This window comes from Manis pentadactyla, chromosome 10 (assembly GCF_030020395.1).
Source record: "Manis pentadactyla isolate mManPen7 chromosome 10, mManPen7.hap1, whole genome shotgun sequence".
Lineage (NCBI taxonomy): Eukaryota > Metazoa > Chordata > Mammalia > Pholidota > Manidae > Manis > Manis pentadactyla.
In genome coordinates, this window is record NC_080028.1 from 103,289,915 (window position 1) to 103,310,081 (window position 20,167).

Here is a 20,167-nt window from a genome sequence, read left to right on the forward strand (position 1 = left end):
GTGACCTTGAAGTCTGGCTTACCTCTGACTTCATCTCAAATATCAAACCCTACTTAAACCTCTTTCCCTTTAGGATACATCACCTAATAAGAGAACTTTCACTATTGCGGATTTGTAGGCTACTCTTTTAAAAATAAAGCCTGATTCCAAAATTAGGTCCGTCTTTCTGCTGCAACCAGGAAACCTCCCTCCTTTAACTGAGCCCCGGAGCTGAAGTGTCAGCCTTTAAAGTGCGCGTTGCCCTGTGAAAGGAACCTGCCGCTCCACCAGAAAACCACAAGAGCAGGCAAGGGGTGGATGTAACACTTTACTCCATCACTTCCTTCTCCAGTTTTCATATTAAATATCTGAAATATATTAATCTTAAAAAACAATATTAATACAGTACTCAAGGAATACAGGCAGTGGAGTGAGCAGTAAGTCCAGCTTGCAATATCATAGGTCATTTAAAATACCAGAGCATGGGTGTGGTCGGCTCCAGGGGCCTCAGCGGCCTTGTCAGCAGAAGCACTGCGGACTCTGCAACGTGTTGGGCTGAGAGGGTAACAAAGCATAAAAAACACACATGGCAACTGCCACTGCATGGTCAGGAGGCCAGCGAGGGCCAGCAGGTGCCCGCTGGGCTCCGAAGCAGCAATGCAAACCCATGCATTTGTTGTCTGGGGTTATCCCCCCTGCTGGTGCCTTCAGTCTCTAAGCAGGTTTTCGGGCTTGGGGTAGCCAAAGAGAACAAAATCTGCCTCATAGAGTTTGTAGAGCTGCTGCCTCCAGGCCAGGGGAATTTGGGCAAACCAGTCCTCCTCCCAGCTGCTGGCAGTCCTGTTGCGGTAGCTCGGGGGGAAGCGGAGCAGCTTGTCCACTCTGAGGAGCTGGAGGAGCTGGGCGGCGTCCTGGTCCAGTGTCTCCAGCTTCCCCACAAAGTCATAGTCGATCTGGCAGGGGTGGCAGAGGCGGTGCGCCTGCCGCCAGTGCTCGTTAAAGGGTGCCAGCTTCTCGGTGTGGGGGTCCAGCAGGTACTGGATGAAGTTGGTGAAGGACACCTTGAGGCCCGCGCTGAAGGCCTCACTGACAGAGGCGGGCAGGCTGGTGTGGTTGGAGTACATCCTCAGCATGGGCACGGCGAACTTCCTGTAGAACTCCTCGTTCTCCAGCTCGAACTTGCTGCGGAAGGCCGAGATGAGGCGGACAAACGGGTCCCGCACGAAGAGGAACTTGGTGTACTTCTTCAGCTTGATCTTCATGAGGTGGCGGGAGAACCGGCCATAGCGACGCCAGAACTTGTTGAAAGTCAGGTGGGTGCTGGAGTTGTGGACGTACTCCCGCGGGATGTCCAGGGGGTCGCGGTACGGGGCGCCCTGGTCCAGGAGGCTCTCGCTCAGGACGATCATGATGCGCTTCCAGTTGGTGCAGGCCACCTTGGGCACGTAGCAGTAGATGACCCCATGGCGGTCGTCCACGATGAGGTGGTTCAGCTCATAGTTGGGGATGTCGTCGAAGGAGCGCTCCTTGGCGGGGAACATGAAGCTGGTGTTGGTGCAGAACTCACGGAGCACGCTCCTCCTCTTGGCCTGCCGCCCATCGGGGTCTGGGTTCTGCGGGGCACCCCGTGTGGACCAGTCGTAGCCCCTCACGCTCTCCTCCATGGCGCTCAGCACTGGCTTGCTGGACGCCAGCGGGGAAGGCTGCTCCACCCTCCTACCAGAAAGGGCGCTCTGCTTCCTGCTCGCACGCAGCAGCTTGTCCAAGAACTCGTCCACGTCAGAGGCGAATTCCTTCCCTTCCTGCTGCCCGGGGCTGGGGCGGGGCTCCGAGGCGCGAGGCCTGGACCAGGCAGTGCGCAGGTAGAAGCGGGCGGCGCCCACGCTGTCCCAGTACACAATGATCAGGAGGATCATGAACACGGACCCCAGGACCAGCCACAGGCGGACAAGGCGGGTTTTGGTCATTCTGTCCGCAGACGGGGTGGGGGCCCTTCACCCGGCCCCTTTCACTTGAGCCTCATGAGAGGCTGGCCGCTGGGTGCCCAGGGACCTGCAGAGGTGACACGAAGCCAAGTTAGGAAGTCGGGCCCTGCTGGGGTTTCCTCCTGCGGTCTTGGGCCCCGCGGGCGGGCGCTTGCTAACATCTTGGATCCTCTTTCAGCCTCACTGCCAACCTCCCTGCTGCTGCCCCTCCCACCACCGTTGTCCGGCTGGATTTTGCTAGGCTGCTTGATCAGAGGCATAGCTTCTTCAGGTTGTGAGGTCTCACCAACAAGCTGCTGGGGGCCAAAGTCAGCAGGATGGTCACCATGCTGGGCGGACGCCCTGTAGCCCTTCTGCCCGAGTCAGCAAGGCTCCCAAGCCCCCAACAGGCCCAGAGGAAAAACAGCCCAAAACGGATAAACTGGGCAGAAATATGGTGCTCATGTCCTCAATGGGATTCTTCAGAACGGGGAACAGCCCTAATCCTTGCTCCCTCACACACATGGCATCCAAATGTGCAGCTTGCTCTTTTAGGACACTTAGATGTGTCCTTGGGACATGGCTGATACACTGATAATGCAACCTCTTTCCTGCGGCACCCAGTGTTGTAAAAATGCATATAGGCTGACCCCAGGCAAAGGGCTTCGGAGCAGTCTGACCAGAACCCTCTCTGATGGACTGTTATCGCAGGTCATGGCCTCAGTAACACTCTGAATAAACTATCTTAATACAACAACCATGTAGATTTCAGGGACAGTATAATGTGACTACTTCTGCTTAGAAGGGCCCAAAAGGACGCTGATAAGGGAAGGGGCTGGAGATCCTTTATCACTGCACTGGAAAGCAGGTGTGTAACAGACTAGTCACTGGTGGGAACACAGACCCTTGTAAAGCGGAGGGCAGGAGAGGGATTAAAACTTAGGACAAGCTAGTTTATAAGATGCCAAAGATGCCAAGCAATGCCAAAGATGCTGCCCCCACCACCTACCATAAAACCCTTTTGCTGTGTACACTTAATCCAAACAAACCTGTGAGAGGCAGGCGCTGCGTGTGGCTGGTGTGCACTGTGCAGTATGTACTCCCTCTGCTCCCTGTGGTTAGCAGGGTCCTGAAGCCCAAGGTCAGTGGGGAGGGACTGCCGGTCCACAGGCTGCTGAAAGTGGGCCCACGTGGGCCTGGCTTCTAAGAGCACTGTCAGTGGTCCCTGGGGAGGAGCCAGACAGCATCAGAGCCACAACTGAAGGTGGGAAAGGCTGCTGATCAAAACCAAAGCGGGGGGGAGAGCACAGGGAGGCAAGTTCCGATGGCCGCGAAGGTGAGCAGCTGTGTGGGACATCACTGTATGGCAGGGTGGGCCAGCAGGCCTGGCCAGCTCGCACAGCCGAAAGAGTCTGGTACTGGGTCCCCAACTATCCTGAGGGCTGTCATGCAGGAGATGGGGCAAGCTTATCCTGAGTAGCTTCAGAAACAAAACTCAGAAACAGAGTGCAGCCAATAAAAGAATGACTATGCTAGTAATTACAGCCTGGCCCACACACAAAACAAGCCATTTCTAAGACACCAGGACCTTTGTCACAGAGGACAGACAGCAGCTCACATCCCGGGGGTTCTAAAGGAGACTCCCAGCGTGCATGTTCAAGGGCCTCCCCCAGGGTAAACATCTCCGAGCTGCACTTCTCTTAGGCAGTCACTGTGTAGGGGGTACCTAGCACATCAAGTGAACCTCATCAGTAGGCTGACATCCCCATCCACCTCGGAAGCTTTTGTTTACTCTTCATCATTTTGGTAGTGGAGAAAGCAGCACATCCTCATAGTAAAAAGGGTGGCCAGGCTTCTTTGTGAGAGGTGCTGAGATAGTCATCTGACAGAAAAAAGCACGTTTTCTGGCACTGCCACCTTCGTGTGGTGTTTCCTAAGCACCCGGCTCTCAGCACACCCCACAGGAAAGGAAGCCATCAACTAACTACCAGGTGGGCTCAGCCCTCTCACCGCTCGGTGCTGCCTGGATACACACAGCTTTGCGTCTTACACAGGACAGGCAGTAACCACAGCAAGAGGCCGCCAAGGCCGGGGTCGGAGCATGTGTCCCCCACAAGGCTGTGGGCAGCGAAGCTCCTCCCCTTGGGGACTGGCAGGCAGGGAAGGGCACCCCTGCACTAGTCAGAATCCAAGCCTCACAGCCTGTTTACAATTAGATCCTAAGTACCCAGATCCTAAAGATTCCAGGACTGTCCCTTCTAGAGAAGGTAACACAGTGCAGTTTACAGTGCAGTTTCTAGAGATGAAGATGAAACCATACACAATTAAAAAGGGGGGCTGTCAAAGTCTGAGAAAGTGGCAAGGGGAAAAAAATAACTTAAAATGCTCAGTGACTGAGTGGCCAGGTTCCAATGTTAAGGTCAAGACTAGCAAGCAGAGGAGACGCTGCAGACCCAAAGCCACACCTGTGGACACAGGCAGAGCCACAGGAGGAGGGTGGTACTGCCATTCACATACCCCGGGGCTGAGAGCCTGGGAGCCACCAGGCCTGATGACCACACTCCTCTGCTGAGTTTCAGCCCTGCCACGGTGCACCACAGCAGCACAGGCCTGTGTCTGCAATGCTTTGTATCAAATGACCCTCCTTACTACTAATTCAGTTAAGACTTCAGTTCAACTGCAAGGGAAGACGTGGCCTAATATTTTTAGGATAATAACAATATAAATATTGGTAATATCTTTTTAATAGCAGCTGCCACTGAATAAGCTCTTACCTAATCTGGGTGATAGCTGCATTCAAGTCTCCAAAATCTGAATTTGACCCCAAAAGTCAAGCTCACCACATAAACATACCCTCAGCTTTCCTAACATTAAAGTACACTTTCTTCTAAGCAGCTTTCCTGATATATGAGTAATGTACAATAACCTGCACTTACTCAAATAGACGATTTGACAGACATCATGTATGTATGCACCCCAGATGCCACTGCCACATCAGACATGAGTATCTCCTTCCCCCACCAAGCTTTCTGGGACATCCTCTCCTTGGCCTTCCATAGTCTGATCTATTTGCTGTCACTATGAACTGGTCTACATTTTCTAGAACATTGTGTAAATGCAATCACACAGTATGCACTTTGAGATTCATTCACATGGTTGTGCTCATCAATAGCTCCTTTCCTAGAACTGAGTTGGGACACCGTAAAAAGTATTTATGCATTAATTGTCATCAGATAGGACATGCCCGCATGATGGCCACATCTTCCCACCTCTTCCCATGGACTCAAGTCATATATACACATTTCTTCTTATTCAAAGTTCAATCTGGCCAACAGGGATCATGCTCCCCTGGAAATTCAGACTCTAGCTTTTGAATCTGTCACAAATGAGCACGGGTTTCCTGGCTCTTCTGGCCCAACACAACAGAGGCACCCATCCTGGAGGCCAAGAGCAACGGCTAAAGCCGGAATGTCCCTACTCAGAACTGCTTGGCCCAAACGCTCCCATTAGCCTGGTCTGTACCCCAGCAGAGGCTGAACAGACTCGTTTGATGTTTCCTTAAATGTCCTGAAATGGCTCTCAAGTTCAAAGAAAGTATGTCTATTTTTAACACAAATTTATTTAATTAAAGTCACCCTAATTTTTTCCTCATTTGGTGTATTAGCACTAAAAGCTATAATCCTTCAGTCTTTAATACAGTTAACGTCTAAAGTTTTGTTCTTAGTGAATAAAAAACCTACTTAACCGTGACTGGGATCCAGAGTCCACATTCAGGCCCCATATGTATCACTACCTATCCTGGGTCAGCGGCAGGTCACACAGGCTTCTTCCCAGGGCTCTTTCCTCATCAGCACAGTGTATCTGCAGCTTTTTTAAAAACAGCCAGTCATTAACTGATCTATAATGAGACTCATAACTGGTATCATGCAGACTAAATCACTCAGCATGAACTGTGCAGCCTCTCCCTGTGGGCAGCTGCAAGGAAAATTACCAGGTTATGGTCTGGTCACTTGGTGGAAATGGATGGCACACAGGGGTAAGAGGGCACTGAGCCCACTGCCCAAGTCCACAATGGTGCCAGTAAATAGCCCTGGATAGTGGCATCTGGATAATTCTGATTTATTTCTTTATGATTTTCTGTATTTGTTTTTGCTTACATTGAGCATTTATTATTTTTACCTATAAGAAAAAAAGTTTTTCTTAAAGATACACAATAAAAAATTAAGGTGTTAACAACAAAAGAAAAAACAGACAACTTGAACTTCATGCACATTTAAAACTGCATCAAAAGACACTATCAACAGGGGAAAGGGTCCCACAGAATGGCAGAAATGCTTGCAAATAATTTATCTAATAAGGAATTAATACCCATGATACAGACACCTCAAAACTCAAGAAAAAACCCCACACGACCTAGTTCAGGAGTGGGCAGAAGGTCTCAGCAGACGCTCCTCCAGAGAAGACACCCCCACGGCTCATCAGCACGTGAAAGGATGCTCTACATCACTGATCATTCAGGAGACGCACATCTAGACCACAATGAGGCAGCACTTCACACGTATTTTGATAGGGTGGCTCCTGTCAAATCAAGTAAATAGCAAGTATTGCTGAGGCTGTAGAGAAATTGGAACATAGAAATAGAATAACTCTATAGAAACAGAGAACCTGGCACTGCTGGTGGGAACAGAAAACAGTGTGGCTGCTGTGGAAAACAGTATGGTAGCTTCCTCAAAACTTAAAAATAGAACTACCACATAAAATTACCATATCATCCAACAATTCCACTTCTGGGTCTACACTCAAAAGAAATGATACCAAGGACTCAGAGATGTTTGTACAGCCATGTGCACAGCAGCATTATTCACAACAGTTACAAGGTGGAAGCAACCCAAGTCACCGACCACTGAAGGATGAATGGATAAGGAAATGGGGTCCAGCCACACAGTGGAATGTTATCCAACCCTAAAAAAGGAAGGAGATTCTGGCAGCCGCCACGCCGTGCATGAACCTTGAGGACGTGATGCTGAGTGAGATAAGCCAGACGCAGATGGACACAAATTGAATGGCTCCACTTCTCTGAGGGCCCTGGAGGAGTCACATTCACAGATGGTGGGTGGTGGGGCCAGGTGCTGGGGAGCGGGTGGGGAGGGAGCGCTCAGTGGGAACAGGGTGTCAGTTTGGGAAGATGGAAAGTTACAGAGATAATGATGGAGATGTTGCACAATATGAATGTACTTAATGCCCCTGAACTGTACACTTAAAAATGGATAAGATGATAAATTTTGTGTATTTTACCATAATTTTAAAATTGAAAGAAAAAAAAAGAGAGAATGAATTAGAGCTGTAACAGTTGGGCCTGGAGGAATTTCCAAGAGGTACTGTTGAAGGAATAAAGTAAAATGTAGGACAGTGTTTAAAAAAAAAGGCAGCCTTAAATATGGTGGAGAATTGCCTGCTCCTGAAGCCACAACTTACCTCATAATGTTGCACAAAAGCTCAACAGGCTGCCTTTACCTGCAATTTGTTTATTAAATGAAGCTTAAAGTGTTAAGAATTTATAAGGGGGGGACTGGGTGCGTGAAAATGAGACAGGTCTGCCCATCAGGACAGCCCTGACAGTGTGTGGTTATTCAACAAGGCGATTGGTCTGCTCTGGAGTCCTGCCACAGATCCGAACTGACTTTAGCTGCAGCCCCTTCCAGGCCTTTCCAAATCAAAGTGAGGAGCACAGACTCCAAGCTGGGGCAATATTTATTGATGAGGCTGAGGCCACGGTTCATGGTCAATACCAAAGAATGGGGCGGTCCTCTGTGTTGTCATTTCTGACATCAGAAAAGCCACATAAACAGCAGTTGTGAAAACAAGATGGGTCGTGTATATTAAGTGGCCTGTGAAAGGGGTGCCTGGAAAGGAAAGGGCTGGCTGCTCTAAAACATGCCTGGATCATACATGCAGTTTTTCAGAACTGCAAAGAGGCAAGAAGAGGAGAGATAAAAAGACTGCCAGGTAGCATTGCCACAAGTTTCACTTTTTAAAAGGGAACGGGACATCTGGGAATTCCAGGCCCAGGTTACCAGGCATCCCAAGCTGGACGCTCCAGGGACCCTTCGCCGCCTTCTGGGAACAAGAGAGGCACAGCATGGAAAGACAGGAGGGCAAGGAAGTCACCATCCTCCCAACTGCCTCGAAAGCATGTCAGAGAACAACACTGACCTCAGCAAGTAATCTCCATTTGAAAAGGGCATTATTTCCAAACATAAATTTCCCACTATTTCAAAAGGCACTCAACCAAAAGCCCTACAAGTTTTGAAGAAGAGCATGAAGAGACTTCACAGAGAAAGCCATTGACAGCTGGCTGGCTGCACATCAGCCTCAGGCTTCCGCCTCCAGCAAGAGGAGGGACAGCAAAGTCTCCTCCAAACCCTCCATCCTTTGGCGGCTAGGTTCCTATGAGGACTCTGTCAGTGCCCTTGTAAATGCTACCGGATAGAGGAATTAGGTTACATTTAAGTCAAAACACGTGGTGAGGCCGACAGAGCTGCCTCCTAGCTCAGAGTGGGGCTGCTGAGTATTTCTTCTGGTACGCAGCATGGCAGGGTACGACACCAGGGCAGCTCAGCAGCCCCGGACTCAGGCATCCCCCACTAGCTGCCCGTGTGAGGCTGCTGGTCCGAGGAGCCTTCACACCAGTAGCAGGCAAAAATCAGAAGAAAGACAGGGAGGTCTGGGGCAGACGCTGGGGGCTGAGCTCCTTCCATTCAGGTGTGTGGCCCCAACACGGCCACTGGTCATCCTGGTCTGGAAGAGAGGACCAGACCTACATCACAGCCAGTTTAAGACATTTTCCAGTTTCACAGCAGCGCCGGCAACTGTGGGACAGAAAGGTCACGTGGTACATCTGGTTAATTGACGTGTCACCCTGACTGAGCCATGGACTGCCCAGTAGTTGGTCGCACATTATTTTGCTTGTGTCTGTGACGGTGTTTCTGGATATTACCATTTGAATCGGTAGGCTGAGTAGAGGAGATGCTCTCCCCAGGGTGGGTGGGCCTTGTCCAACCTGTTGAAGGCCTCAACAACGACAAGGAGGAGGAAGGGAGAACTCCCTCTGTCTCTGAGCTGTCGTCAGTCTCCTGCCTTCAGACTGAGACTCACTGGAACTTCCACCTTCAGTGATCCTGGCCTCACAATCACATTAGCCAATTCATTACAATGAATCTCTTTATACACTCCCCCCACCTCCCACTGGTTCTGTGTCTCTGAAGAATCTTGACTTACATGTAACTGCTTTGCCATTTGGCCAGAGAGTGAGTGAGTGAGATAGAGAGAGAGAGAGAGAGAGAGAGAGAGAGAGAGAGAGAGAGAGAGAGAGAGAGAGAGAGAGAGAGTGTGTGTGTGTGTGTGTGTGTGTGTGTTTACCACATATTATAGGCAGAAGTGACCCAATCACTGAGAATTGAACAGTAGGTGTTAAGAAATGGAAACCGCTGTACTTGCCACCGTAGAAAGGCCTAATGCAGAGAGCTTCAGACACTACCCAGTACAGGCACTTGCTTCAGGGAGGGATCCATGCCCTACACGTACCAGCCGGCTGTTCCCGCACCCCTGTGCTAAAGGCCGCTCCTTCCTGACTGGATCTCTCTAGCAAAGCTGCCTTTCCTTTCTTTCTCAAGTAGGCTTATTGAGGTCTGATTTACCCACAAGAACACCCACTCTCTTGATCTCTATGGTCTGATGAGCTTTGGCAAACGTAAACCACAACTGAGGTTACACTGCAACTAAGAGACAGAACATTCCCTTCCCCCCCAAGAGCTCCCCAATTCTGCCAACACCCACTCCAGGCAAGCCCCAACCTGTCTGCTGCCCTACTGGTCTGCCTTTTCTAGAGTGTCATACAATGATCACAGGATTAGGATCTTCTGTATGGCTTCCTTCACTCAGCAACACGCTGCTGAGACTTGTCCGGGCCGTTCCTGTGTCAGCAGAGGCTCCTTCATTGCTCAGTGGACGCCTACTGTATAGATACATCACTATTGGTTTATCCAATTAGCAACTGATGGACTGTTGGGTTAGCTCCCTTTTTTGGCTATTATGAATAAAGCTGACATAAATATTTTTTGCATACAGATCATATTTTTTTAATGCTAAGACTTTCAAAAAATCAGAAAACATGGTACTAGAAAGTATCAAGCAGATTTTTCAGCCCCCAGAAGGTTCTGTAAAATCCAAAAGTAGGCACTCTTTTTTTTAGTTTAGATACAATCTTATGAAGGTTTCCCATGAGGAACATTGTGGTTTCAATATTCACCCATATTATCAAGTCCCCACACACACCCCATTGCAGCCCTTTTCATCAGTATAGTAAGATGTTACAGAGTCACTCAAAAAGTAGATATTATTAATAATGCAGAGGGACTCTATTTAAAGACCAAACTGACCGTCAAAATATGATGTAGAAATCTTAGATTATCAATGGTTTTTCATATATAACATAAGGGCTCAAGCAATCACAGCAAGGTTACAGAATGCAAAGTTAATGTACAAAAGTCAACCACTTTCCTACATATAAGCAATGAACAACCAGAACTTGAAATTAGAAACATAATTCCATTGACATGAGCACTCCCAAAAGTGAAATGCTTAGGTATGTCAATCTAACAAAATATGTACTATTTCTATATGAGGAAAACTACAAAATTTTGATGAAAGAAATCGGAGAACTAAATAAATGGAGAGATGTTCCATGTTCAAAGTGCAAAAGGGATAGGAAGCCTCAATATTATCAAGGTGTTAGTTCTTCCCAACTTCATCTACAGAATCAGTGCAATCCCAATCAAAATCCTAGCAAGTTATTTTGTGGATACCAACAAGCTGATTCTAAAGTTTATATGAAGAGGCAGAGACCCAGAACAGACAGCATGATATTGAAGGAGAACAAAGCTGGAAGACTGACTGCCTGACTTCAAGACTTGCCATAAAGCTACACAGCCAGGACAGGGCGGTACAGGGGAAGGAACAAACAGATCCATGGAACAGAAGACAGCCCGGACAGACGCCTGGAAATACAGGCAACTGATCTTCAGCAAAGGGACAAAGGGAGCAGCCTGGAGCCAAGAGAGTCTGTCTCTCAGCAAAGGGGTTGGAACACCTGGACACCACATGCTAAAAAAATAGAATCTAGGCACAGACCTTATTCTCATCACAAAAATTAACTCTAATGGATCATAGACCTAAATGTAAAATGCAAAACTGTAAAAGTTCTAGAAGATAACATAGGAAAAAACCTACATGATATTGGATATGGTGAGGCCTTTTAGATTCAACACCAAAGACACTCTCTGTGAATGAAATAACTGTTCTCACAAAGATCTGTAGAAGAATGTTCACTGTAGCTTTATTAAAAACAGCTACAAACTGAAAACAACTCAGAGACCCATCAACAACTTGGTGTGGTCATCAATGGAAAACTACTCAGCAATGAAAAAGAATGAACCACTGACTCATGAAACAACATAGATATTATGCTGGACAAAAGAATCCAGACACTAAGGGCATATATACGTGATTTCATTTATGGCAGTTTTTTAAAAAGGCAAAAATAGTAACAGAAATCAAAGAGTGCAAGGGAAGAGGAGGAAGCTGTGTGTGATGGAAATGCTCTGATTATAGTGGGAGTTACACAGATGGATATATCTGTCCACACTTGTTGAACTGTACACTTAAAATGGTGCATCTTACTGCATGTAAATTATACCTCAATACATTTGATTTCAAGAGAAAAATGTCAGTGGTCTTATTAAGGCAATCTCCAGAAGCTAAAACTTTTCTCTTTAAGATGAACACCGTGAACTAGCTCTTGGCAGCTTCCACAATACAGGATAAAAACATAAGCACCCAAGTTTGACACAGACATTTAGAAACTGGAAGGAGGATGGAAAGAATTTAAGGCTGAGCCCAGTCTCTGCTGAGTGGCCTGAGACATCACCTTAAGGCTGAGTTTTAATTCTTTATCTACAAAACAAGACCAATCAAGGCTTTTCTGCTAACCAGAGCTCAAAACAGCTGAAAACTGAGTATAGAGACAAGAAAACATCAGCTAAGTGTGCTGTGAAACAGTAAATTGCTTCCTTTAAACTATACCACAGGCCTTATTTATCTTTCTGTCTTCATAGGGCCCAAAAATATATTAAGGATTTTTATTAGATAAATAAACATTATTTTTATTATTACTCATGCTTTCTACCAATAGACAGTTATCAACAAAGAAGACTGTTAATTCTGAATAATTTTTTAATAACAGGTAGTAGGCTTTCAAAAGTGCTGTTATAGGGCCTTGCATGTATTAATTTATTTAATCCTCACACAAATTATGATGAAATTAGGGCACAACAGTCAGGCAACTTGCCCAGGTCTATACTGCTGGCAAACTGTTTAGAGCTGGCATTTGAACCCAGGTACTTTATTTGACAGCCTACCTTCCCAGACACTACCCTCCACCAGCCTTTACAGTATATATTTAATGGTTGTTTTTTACTAGACACTCGGACTTGTATTACCTTTATTTCTGACAGAATTCACTTCTTGTCCAAACAACCAACTTCTGAGCATTAAATCAAGTGATGGCCTTCATTAGTAAGTCCAAGAATGTTTCAAGGTTTTATTTATTTATGCTACTGGCAAAAAGACCAGAAACTATCTACTTTTTTTTTTCCAGCTTTGCAAACAGCATATAAGGCAAATAATTCACTGTGGCCCCGTCACTATCACCAAAGTCCACAGAGATTCGGAAAGTTTGTTACTGGCCAGCATTCACTCTCTGCATGGCCCCCAGCCCTGTCCCAGGCCCTGCGGTGGGTTAAAGGCCCAGGTAAAACAAACTGTCACCCAGTGTCACCAGTACTAGGGTTTATTTGCTTGTAAAATTACTTCCTTTGTATGCAGTTAGCCCTGCAAACTAAATCTGACAGTATATCCAAATAAAAACAAGTAATAAATATTCACGGTTGCCATATGTCCCAGAAGACCTGAATGAAAACCCAGCCCAAACCTGGCCTTCAAAGTAATTTCCACGCAGAGCCGGGCCCAGGGCACAGACGGCCACATGCTTGGCCTGGTCTCTAAGCCCATCTGTATCTCACAGGTAGATGGGTGTAAGTGTGGGCATTCCAGTGGCACACTCCCAAACCATATTCCAAGTTCTCAGAAGGCAGGGCCCGATCTACTCTATCCCCTACATTCCTCGTAAGGCTCAAATATTTGTCACATGGTATTTGACTCCGGAATCCGGACAATAACTCATTTCTCAGAGTTACATCAATTCAAAGAAATTATTTCAGGGGGAAATGATAATAAATTTCACCATGATTAGTTTAAGAGCCTGCCTGGGGCTTTACCTTACAAGCACACCCAGCTGCTAGCCTCTCTCAGCCCCTCCACTGCCCCACCTGCCCCCCGCCCCAAGCCAGCCCTCACCAGCTGCAAGGCTGCTTCCTCAGTCTCCCTGTGTCTGTTCTTGAGCCCATACCATCCATTTTCAACCCAGTAGCCATGGTTATTCTGTTAAAAGTCAGATCATCGCACATCTCTGTTCAAAACCCTCCAATCACGGGAGTCAATAGGCTTCCCATTTGCAGTCCTTACAGTGGCCGTGATAAGCCCTGTAAGGCTGGGATCCCACACTGTGCCTCTTCCAGTGCCCCTTCACTGGCCCCAGTCCAGCCACAGAGGCTTCCTTGCTGCTCACCAGCTCTGCCAACCAGGTTCCCACTGCCCGGCCCATGTTCACTGTCCCTGCTTGAACTGCTCACCCAGGGAACCCTGTGGCTCAGTCCTGCACTTCGGATCTTGGCCCAAAACTCACCCCACTGGAGAGGCCTTCTCTAATCACCCCCCACTGCACTCCCCATTCTCCACACTGGCTTTTCCTCCATGGCATTTGTCCTCACCTCCAATACATATTCACTGGTTTATTTGCTCATTTTGTCTTTGTGCTGTAGAACATAAAGGTTAGAAGGGAGGTACTTGACCTGTCTGTCACAGCTGTAGCCTCAAGGCTTAGAACAGTGCTTGGCCTACAGTAGATATTCAATACAGTTGTTATGCTAACAACAAAAGACAGAAAAATGAGATTGGCCCTGTTTCTGTAATTCTGAAACTGGGTGACAGCTAAAGAAGAGTTCATAATACTCTTCTCTCTACTTTTGGGCATGTTTTCACATACCTTTATAACACATAAAAAGAAAAAAAAGCTCTCTCTCTCACTTACCAACTTTACATTTCCCTGTATGGCCCTGGAAGATGACTGGTTAGCCAGAGACGCGGGTAAGATTCCTCAAGGGAGGAACAACCTAAGACAGGAACAGTCGCAGGGGGGCCATCAGGTGAGAAATTGGGGATCAACAGAGGTGAGGCTTAGAACCTCACCCCCCCTGTTTTGAGATAAATCTTCTGCATCCGTGGATGTTTTGTTGCCCTTGTCTAGCTTGGATTAATACTTAGTCTATAGGCACAGACCTGATCATCTATATTTGCCCTCTTACAGCACTAAATTATGTTTTCTACCTTTATCTTGCATCCACCTACCACTTCAGCATTTTATTAAAAAAAAAAATAATAATAATAATAAGGGAGAAATGTGGGATTCACATATAAATCAAGTATAAAAATCAAACGAATAATCATATCTGACTTGTTTATAGTTCATGATGCGTGATCAAAACTGAAAGTTTCTGTGATATGACTGCCCTTGCACTGTTCACCATGTACGAACTTACTCACTATGTAAGAACTTGTTCGTTATGCTCCAGAAGATTGGAGACTGTTGAGAATTAGGCTTGGGGTTGATTAATGATTGTGCATTGTGTCCCCTATACAGAATTTTATTGTTGTTAACAACCATTTGATCAATAAATATGAGAGATGCCCTCTCAAAAAAAAAAAAGAAAAAAAGCTAAAGAAAGCACCGAATCCCGACCACAGCCAGTGACAGATACAGAGAACAATGACAAAGCAGAAGAGGAAACAGACCCAGTAAACTCCCAGATAAGCGAACGGCCTGGCAGCAATGTAGCGTGCACAAAACCAAGGCTCAATTAGGGCCTTCTCTCATCTGAGTCACGTGCTTACCTTGACTTTGTCTCTATTTTTATCCATGCTATGCACGTGTGTGTGTGTGTCTGGTACACATACATTAAAGGATTAAGGAGTACTGGGGAGTCTATCACAAAACACAGCAGCCCGCGTCCCTCTGGCATCACCCACATCACTCCTCGCCCTCCTTTTGCTCAGCTCAGGCTCTCGGTGTGACCAAACCCTACATAACAGCCTGGGGTATAACCCCTTGGTTCTGCTGGGGGTGATCTACCGCCTACCACCCTCCCGGGCTCTCTTCCTCCCCTGGCACTTTATACAACCACGCCCTTCTTATCCCCACACCTTCTCCAGAGAGGCATATCATCATTTCAATTAGAGTAATAGTTGATGTTTACATAAATTAATATCATTGTGCAAAGGCTATTCACAGCTAGCCTTGCCGTGTACCATAATTATCTTTCTTTTCCTGTACAACGGTTTATTTTCCCTGGAACTAATGACAGTTCTGCTTTCATTTACTTTGTTTTCTACACTTATCATTAGTCCAGCCCCAACTCTGCCAACTGTCTAAATCTCCCTTCCAGATTCCCAGTGCATGGAGGACCCTATCTTCTTCCCCTCAAAATCTGAGAAGCCATCTCACCAGCTCGGGTTATGAGACATCCTCTCTCTCTCTTCATCTGGTGGATTCTCTCCACCTCTCCTGAGGAAAATCCCATCTTCTCTAGTTGTCTTTCTAGACTCACCACCTCGATTAGGCAGGGTACACCAGCCAGTCACTTTCTTAAAGTATGTGAGAGGCAAACTTTTGGAGCATGTCTGAATGTATCTTTACTCTCCTTTGCCTAAGTATAGAGTTCAAGGTGGAAAACTGTCCCCTAGAACTCTAAAAGCCATGCTCAGTTTTCCAGCTTGCAGTGTTGCGCTGGACAGGTGTCCAAGCCACTCCACCACACCCCGGGACGACCTGCGGATGGCCTGTTTGATTCCTCCTCTACAAGCCAGCACAATGTCCTTGTCCTGGGGTTCTGACATTTCCCAACAATGGGCCTTGGAGTGGGTGTGCACATCTCTCTCCATCTGAACTCTCATTATCCAAATTCTGGAATGACAGCTCCAGAGCACTTCCAAGGAATCCCTTGTTTCCAAACTCTCGCTGGTGCCTGTGGGAAACTAAGTACCCCTCCACTGCCAGACACCCCCCACCTACACATTTCCCAGGCGGGGGAACAGACAGGACGGTGGAGGACCCCTGCACTGGCATTCCGGTGCTCACTCGGCGGCCCTCCAAGTCCCGAAGTTTGAGGTCCAGGAAGTTATCTTGTATCAGTTTGTGGATGATTTCCTCCTATTTTCTCTTTTCTTCCTTATTATTTAGCTGAGGGCCTCCTGATCTAACCCTCCCATTTCCTTTTTCCATTTTTTTAATCTTTGCTTTTCTGTCCCTCAGTGCCTCGACTCTATTTTTCATGCAACTGAGGTGTTGTTTTTGGTTTCTCTGCTGTTGTGTTTTTATATCCAAGAATTCTTTTTCGCTTTGAATGCTTTTTCTCAGAGTCCTGTTCTTGTCTCATGAATACAGTATTTTCGTATCTCCATGTGTACATTGGTGACCGTTTGCTTTCTAGGTCTCCTTCCCCACTCTCTCCACTGCTTCCAAGTGTGGGTGATGGTCTCTTATTTTCCAAATCAGAGGATTCTTCACATGTCCTTGGTTACCTATTCCTGTTTAAGGGGAAGGGGATTAAAAGAACTTGGAAGCTTTGAGCCCAGGGAGGGGGTTATTAATTATGAGCTTCATTAATGAGTCATCCAGCTGGGCCTCCTTACTTGGGCACCCCTGACGTTACCACTTTTAGATGCTTTCTCTGTGGCTACTCCCATTTCCCAAAGACTCTTCCATTCTCCTGCCTGGGGGGCAACATGCCAGCTGGTGGTGATCTGGGAGCCGCAGCTCCATTCACTGCACCCTCTTGTGTTATGTACAGCAGGGCACCCACCTGCTTTCCCATTCCTCTGAAATATTTTTAAAGTTCTCTAAACAGTTAAAGAAGCCACCACCTTGGTTAACTGCAGGAAGTACTGAGTTCCTGGGTCAGTCATCATTAGGCACATCTGTTGGCAGGTGACAGGAGAGCCACCAGCTCTGGCTGCAGCCACAGACAGGTGTGAAACCAGCCACAACTTTCTGAAGAGAGAGAAAGAAAGAACTGAAAAACAGAAACAAAGATGAAAGGGTTTTTATGATAAACTAGCTGCCTTTGTTTCAGTATTACCAATAACCAGTCTCCTTTCCACAAAGGGAACTTCAGCCTTAGGCCTTTCTAGAAGAGAATCACCCACCAGGTGTGGTGAGTGCAGGGGCACTATACTGCACGTCCCAACCAGCATGCTTCCCTCCCACCGTCTCTCGCTTTCAGGCTGATATTGCCCAGGATTCTGCCCACCACAAGAGCATATCTCACCCAGGTGGCCGGCAAATACTGCACACTAAAAATCAAGTGTGCTTTTCTCCTCCCTCCTCCAAAGCGGTCCCAGCTTTCCCCATCGCAGGAACCGGCTAGCCCTTCAATCGCTCAGGCGAGAGCCGGTGGTCTGCCTTTTTTCTCTCCCTTCCATCACATCCCTTCCTGTGGACTCTTGAGCTTGTTTCTACCTGGTGCCTCTCTCCACCTCTTGGCCACTATCCTGGACCCACATGCCCAAAACTGTCCCAACTCAGCCTCCATCTCCCCATACCCTGGGTCCATCCTCCACATTATGACAAGTTAACTTTCCTAAAACACAGATCTGTCAAATCCCACCCAAAACCTTGTCACTCTTCACTGAAGGGCTAAAAGTCCAGCAGAACAGCATCAAGGCCTTCAATCAGACACCTCTTTCCCACCGTAGCTTCCACCCCAATCCTCAAATCTCCTCCCACAATGAATAAAGGAACTCACTTCCCCCAAACATCCCATTCACTCCCCCATCTCCAAATACCCCACTGCCTCCACCTGGAATGTTCTCTCCAATCTTCACTCATTTCTCAAGGCCCAATTCATGTCGTCTCCACCCTGGAAAACTTCTCCAATACCAAAAAACAGGCTGAGTTGCTCTCTCCTTTCTTTGCACTTTGTGAACGCCTACAGGACAGCACGAATCACACTGCTACAGTCAGGCTAACCACATGAGCGGCCAGCCCAGCCTGGCATCTTACATGATTACAGGCTCACTCCATGTCTGCCCAACTGACCAAGCAGGCGCACACTGAGTCGCAGTGAGCAGCGCCGCTGGCCTGAAAACACCAGCCCAAAATTCTATAAACAAATGTGCAAGAAAAAGAGGTGTCTGTATGATTCCACCCAGGCGCTCTCTACTTCACCGCGGTGCCTCCTTCCATCGCAGTTCCCTAGGTGTCAGCTAAGGCTAGATTGCTGACCAGACTGCGCTCTGTGAGGTGAGCTTGTCAACACCTGCGCGCCCTCACCTTACACGGCGCTTGTCAGTCAAGCTTCCATTTAGCAAACACGTCCTAATAACCCCGTTCCTGCTCCTTCTACACCCGGACAGCAACCCCAAGTCACCTTTCCAGGACCCGACGCTCAGAGAGGGCTGTGTCCGGTGAGCGGCCGCGGGGACCGGCGCGGCCACTTCCCGGCGCCCGAAGCCGCGCAAAGCGCCTGCACCCGCAAGTCTCACTGCCACTCTTCCCGGTCTCCCTGCCGGGGTCGATTATAAGCTAAATAATCTAATAACCGTGGACAGATTGCGGCTAGTGCTCCGCACCAGGCGCACCCTCGGCCCGAGCCAACGGCTCGCCCGCGAGGCTCTGAGCCCACACAGATATAAGTCCCACTGTTCGAGACTAACCCGGGGCTCCCTCTACTGAAGCAGCAGTGCCGCTTCGGGGACGGGCGCTGCGCGGCCCTCTCCCCGGCCGCACGCTGCGTCCGCGGCGGTGCCCACGGCCGGGGTGCCCACCGCCAGGGAGTCGGGGGCGAGGCGCCCAAGGCTGGGGGCACTGCGGCCGCTGAAACCACAGCCGCCCTCCGCCCGGGCCAACAGGACGCTCCGCGGGGCAGGGAGAAGCCGCCCGGGCCCGCGGGCACCAGCACCCAGAGAGGGTGCGGGCCGCGCCAAGGTCACACAGCGACCAGGCGGGACTCGCGCGGGGCGGCAAGCCCTGCCCTTGCCAGCGGAAGCGGCTGGGACCGCCAGGGAACCCGCGCCCCGCACTTCACATCACCTTACCTAGCCTCGCCTCACCTCGCGCAGCCGCCGCCGCCACGCGCGACCCGCGGGCCCTCCTGAGGAGGCCCCTCCATCGGCCCCGCCCCGGGCGCCGGGGCCCCGCCTCCCGCTCCTCTTCTCGCGAGAAGCTGCGACCCGCAGAGGGGCCACAGAGGCCGCCGGGTGCCAGCCCTCGACGCGCTTGCGCCCTCCGCACACCGTCCCCGCCCGCCTCAGCCAGTGCCCTGTGGCGCGGTATTTATGACCCGCCTCCTGGGGCCCGCCCCATCCCGGCAGCCAATCCCTGCTGCGGGCCGTGGCGTTGGCCCCGCCCCAGCGGCGGGACGGCTGCCGTCTCCCCGCAGAGCGCGAGCACTGACTGCGTGCAGATCCGACTGCCTGCAGAGCGTCGCGTGTCCCGTGCAGCCGGGGCCTGGGACGTGCCACGGCCCTGGGCGAGGGACGGAGGCTCGGGGCTCGTGTCCAGGCCAGGGCGGTAACAGGTCCCACGCGCGGAGTCGGGAGCCAGGGGAGGCGACGCGCGAAGCGCTCGTAACGGTTCCCGCGAGCCCTGACTTAGTTGCGGGCACATCCGCGGAGAGTTCGCGCCCTAACTACGCCCCGCCCGCTGCCCCAGCCCTCGCCAGGTTCCCGCGGCCTCCGGCGGACCAGGGCAGCCGCGCCTTCTACCGCCCTTCCCAGGCCGCCCCGGCGTCCCGAACCCCGCCCACCATGGAGCGCTGAATGCGGCCCTGTCGGAGCTGGGTTCCCTCCCTCTCTGTCCCTGGAAGGGGTCTTCTCTCCGCGGGCCGGGAAGCAGACACTACTTGCATCCGAGTCCTACGGAGGTGTCATCCTACTAATAGGATTCAGCACCGGCAGGTAGCCGGTGTTTCGTATGGTTATCAGTTGCTGGGGCT

At 49.3% G+C, this 20,167-nt stretch overlaps 1 protein-coding gene across 7 annotated transcripts; it reads right to left on the reverse strand.

Moving 5' to 3' along the window:
• Window positions 1-293: 293 nt before the first annotated feature.
• On the reverse strand, window positions 294-19,453 carry CHST12 (carbohydrate sulfotransferase 12). Of its 7 annotated transcripts, none has more exons than XM_036932886.2 (3): window positions 19,269-19,452; window positions 17,097-17,223; window positions 294-2,031 (listed from the first exon to the last, which is right to left on the reverse strand). In XM_036932886.2, the coding sequence occupies exon 3, from the start codon at window positions 1,944-1,946 to the stop codon at window positions 687-689; it is 1,260 nt and encodes a 419-aa protein (XP_036788781.1). In that variant the 5' UTR covers window positions 1,947-2,031; window positions 17,097-17,223; window positions 19,269-19,452; the 3' UTR covers window positions 294-686. The 7 variants fall into 7 exon arrangements, with proteins under 7 accessions (XP_036788781.1, XP_036788780.1, XP_057343431.1 ...); XM_036932885.2 differs by having other exon boundaries at window positions 17,097-17,245; XM_057487448.1 differs by lacking the exon at window positions 17,097-17,223 and having other exon boundaries at window positions 19,284-19,453.
• Window positions 19,454-20,167: the final 714 nt, after the last annotated feature.

Excerpts from the sequence above, each read along its gene's own strand:
- CHST12 (XM_057487448.1), bottom strand. The coding sequence starts at position 1,946 with ATGACCAAAACCCGCCTTGTCCGCCTGTGGCTGGTCCTGGGGTCCGTG.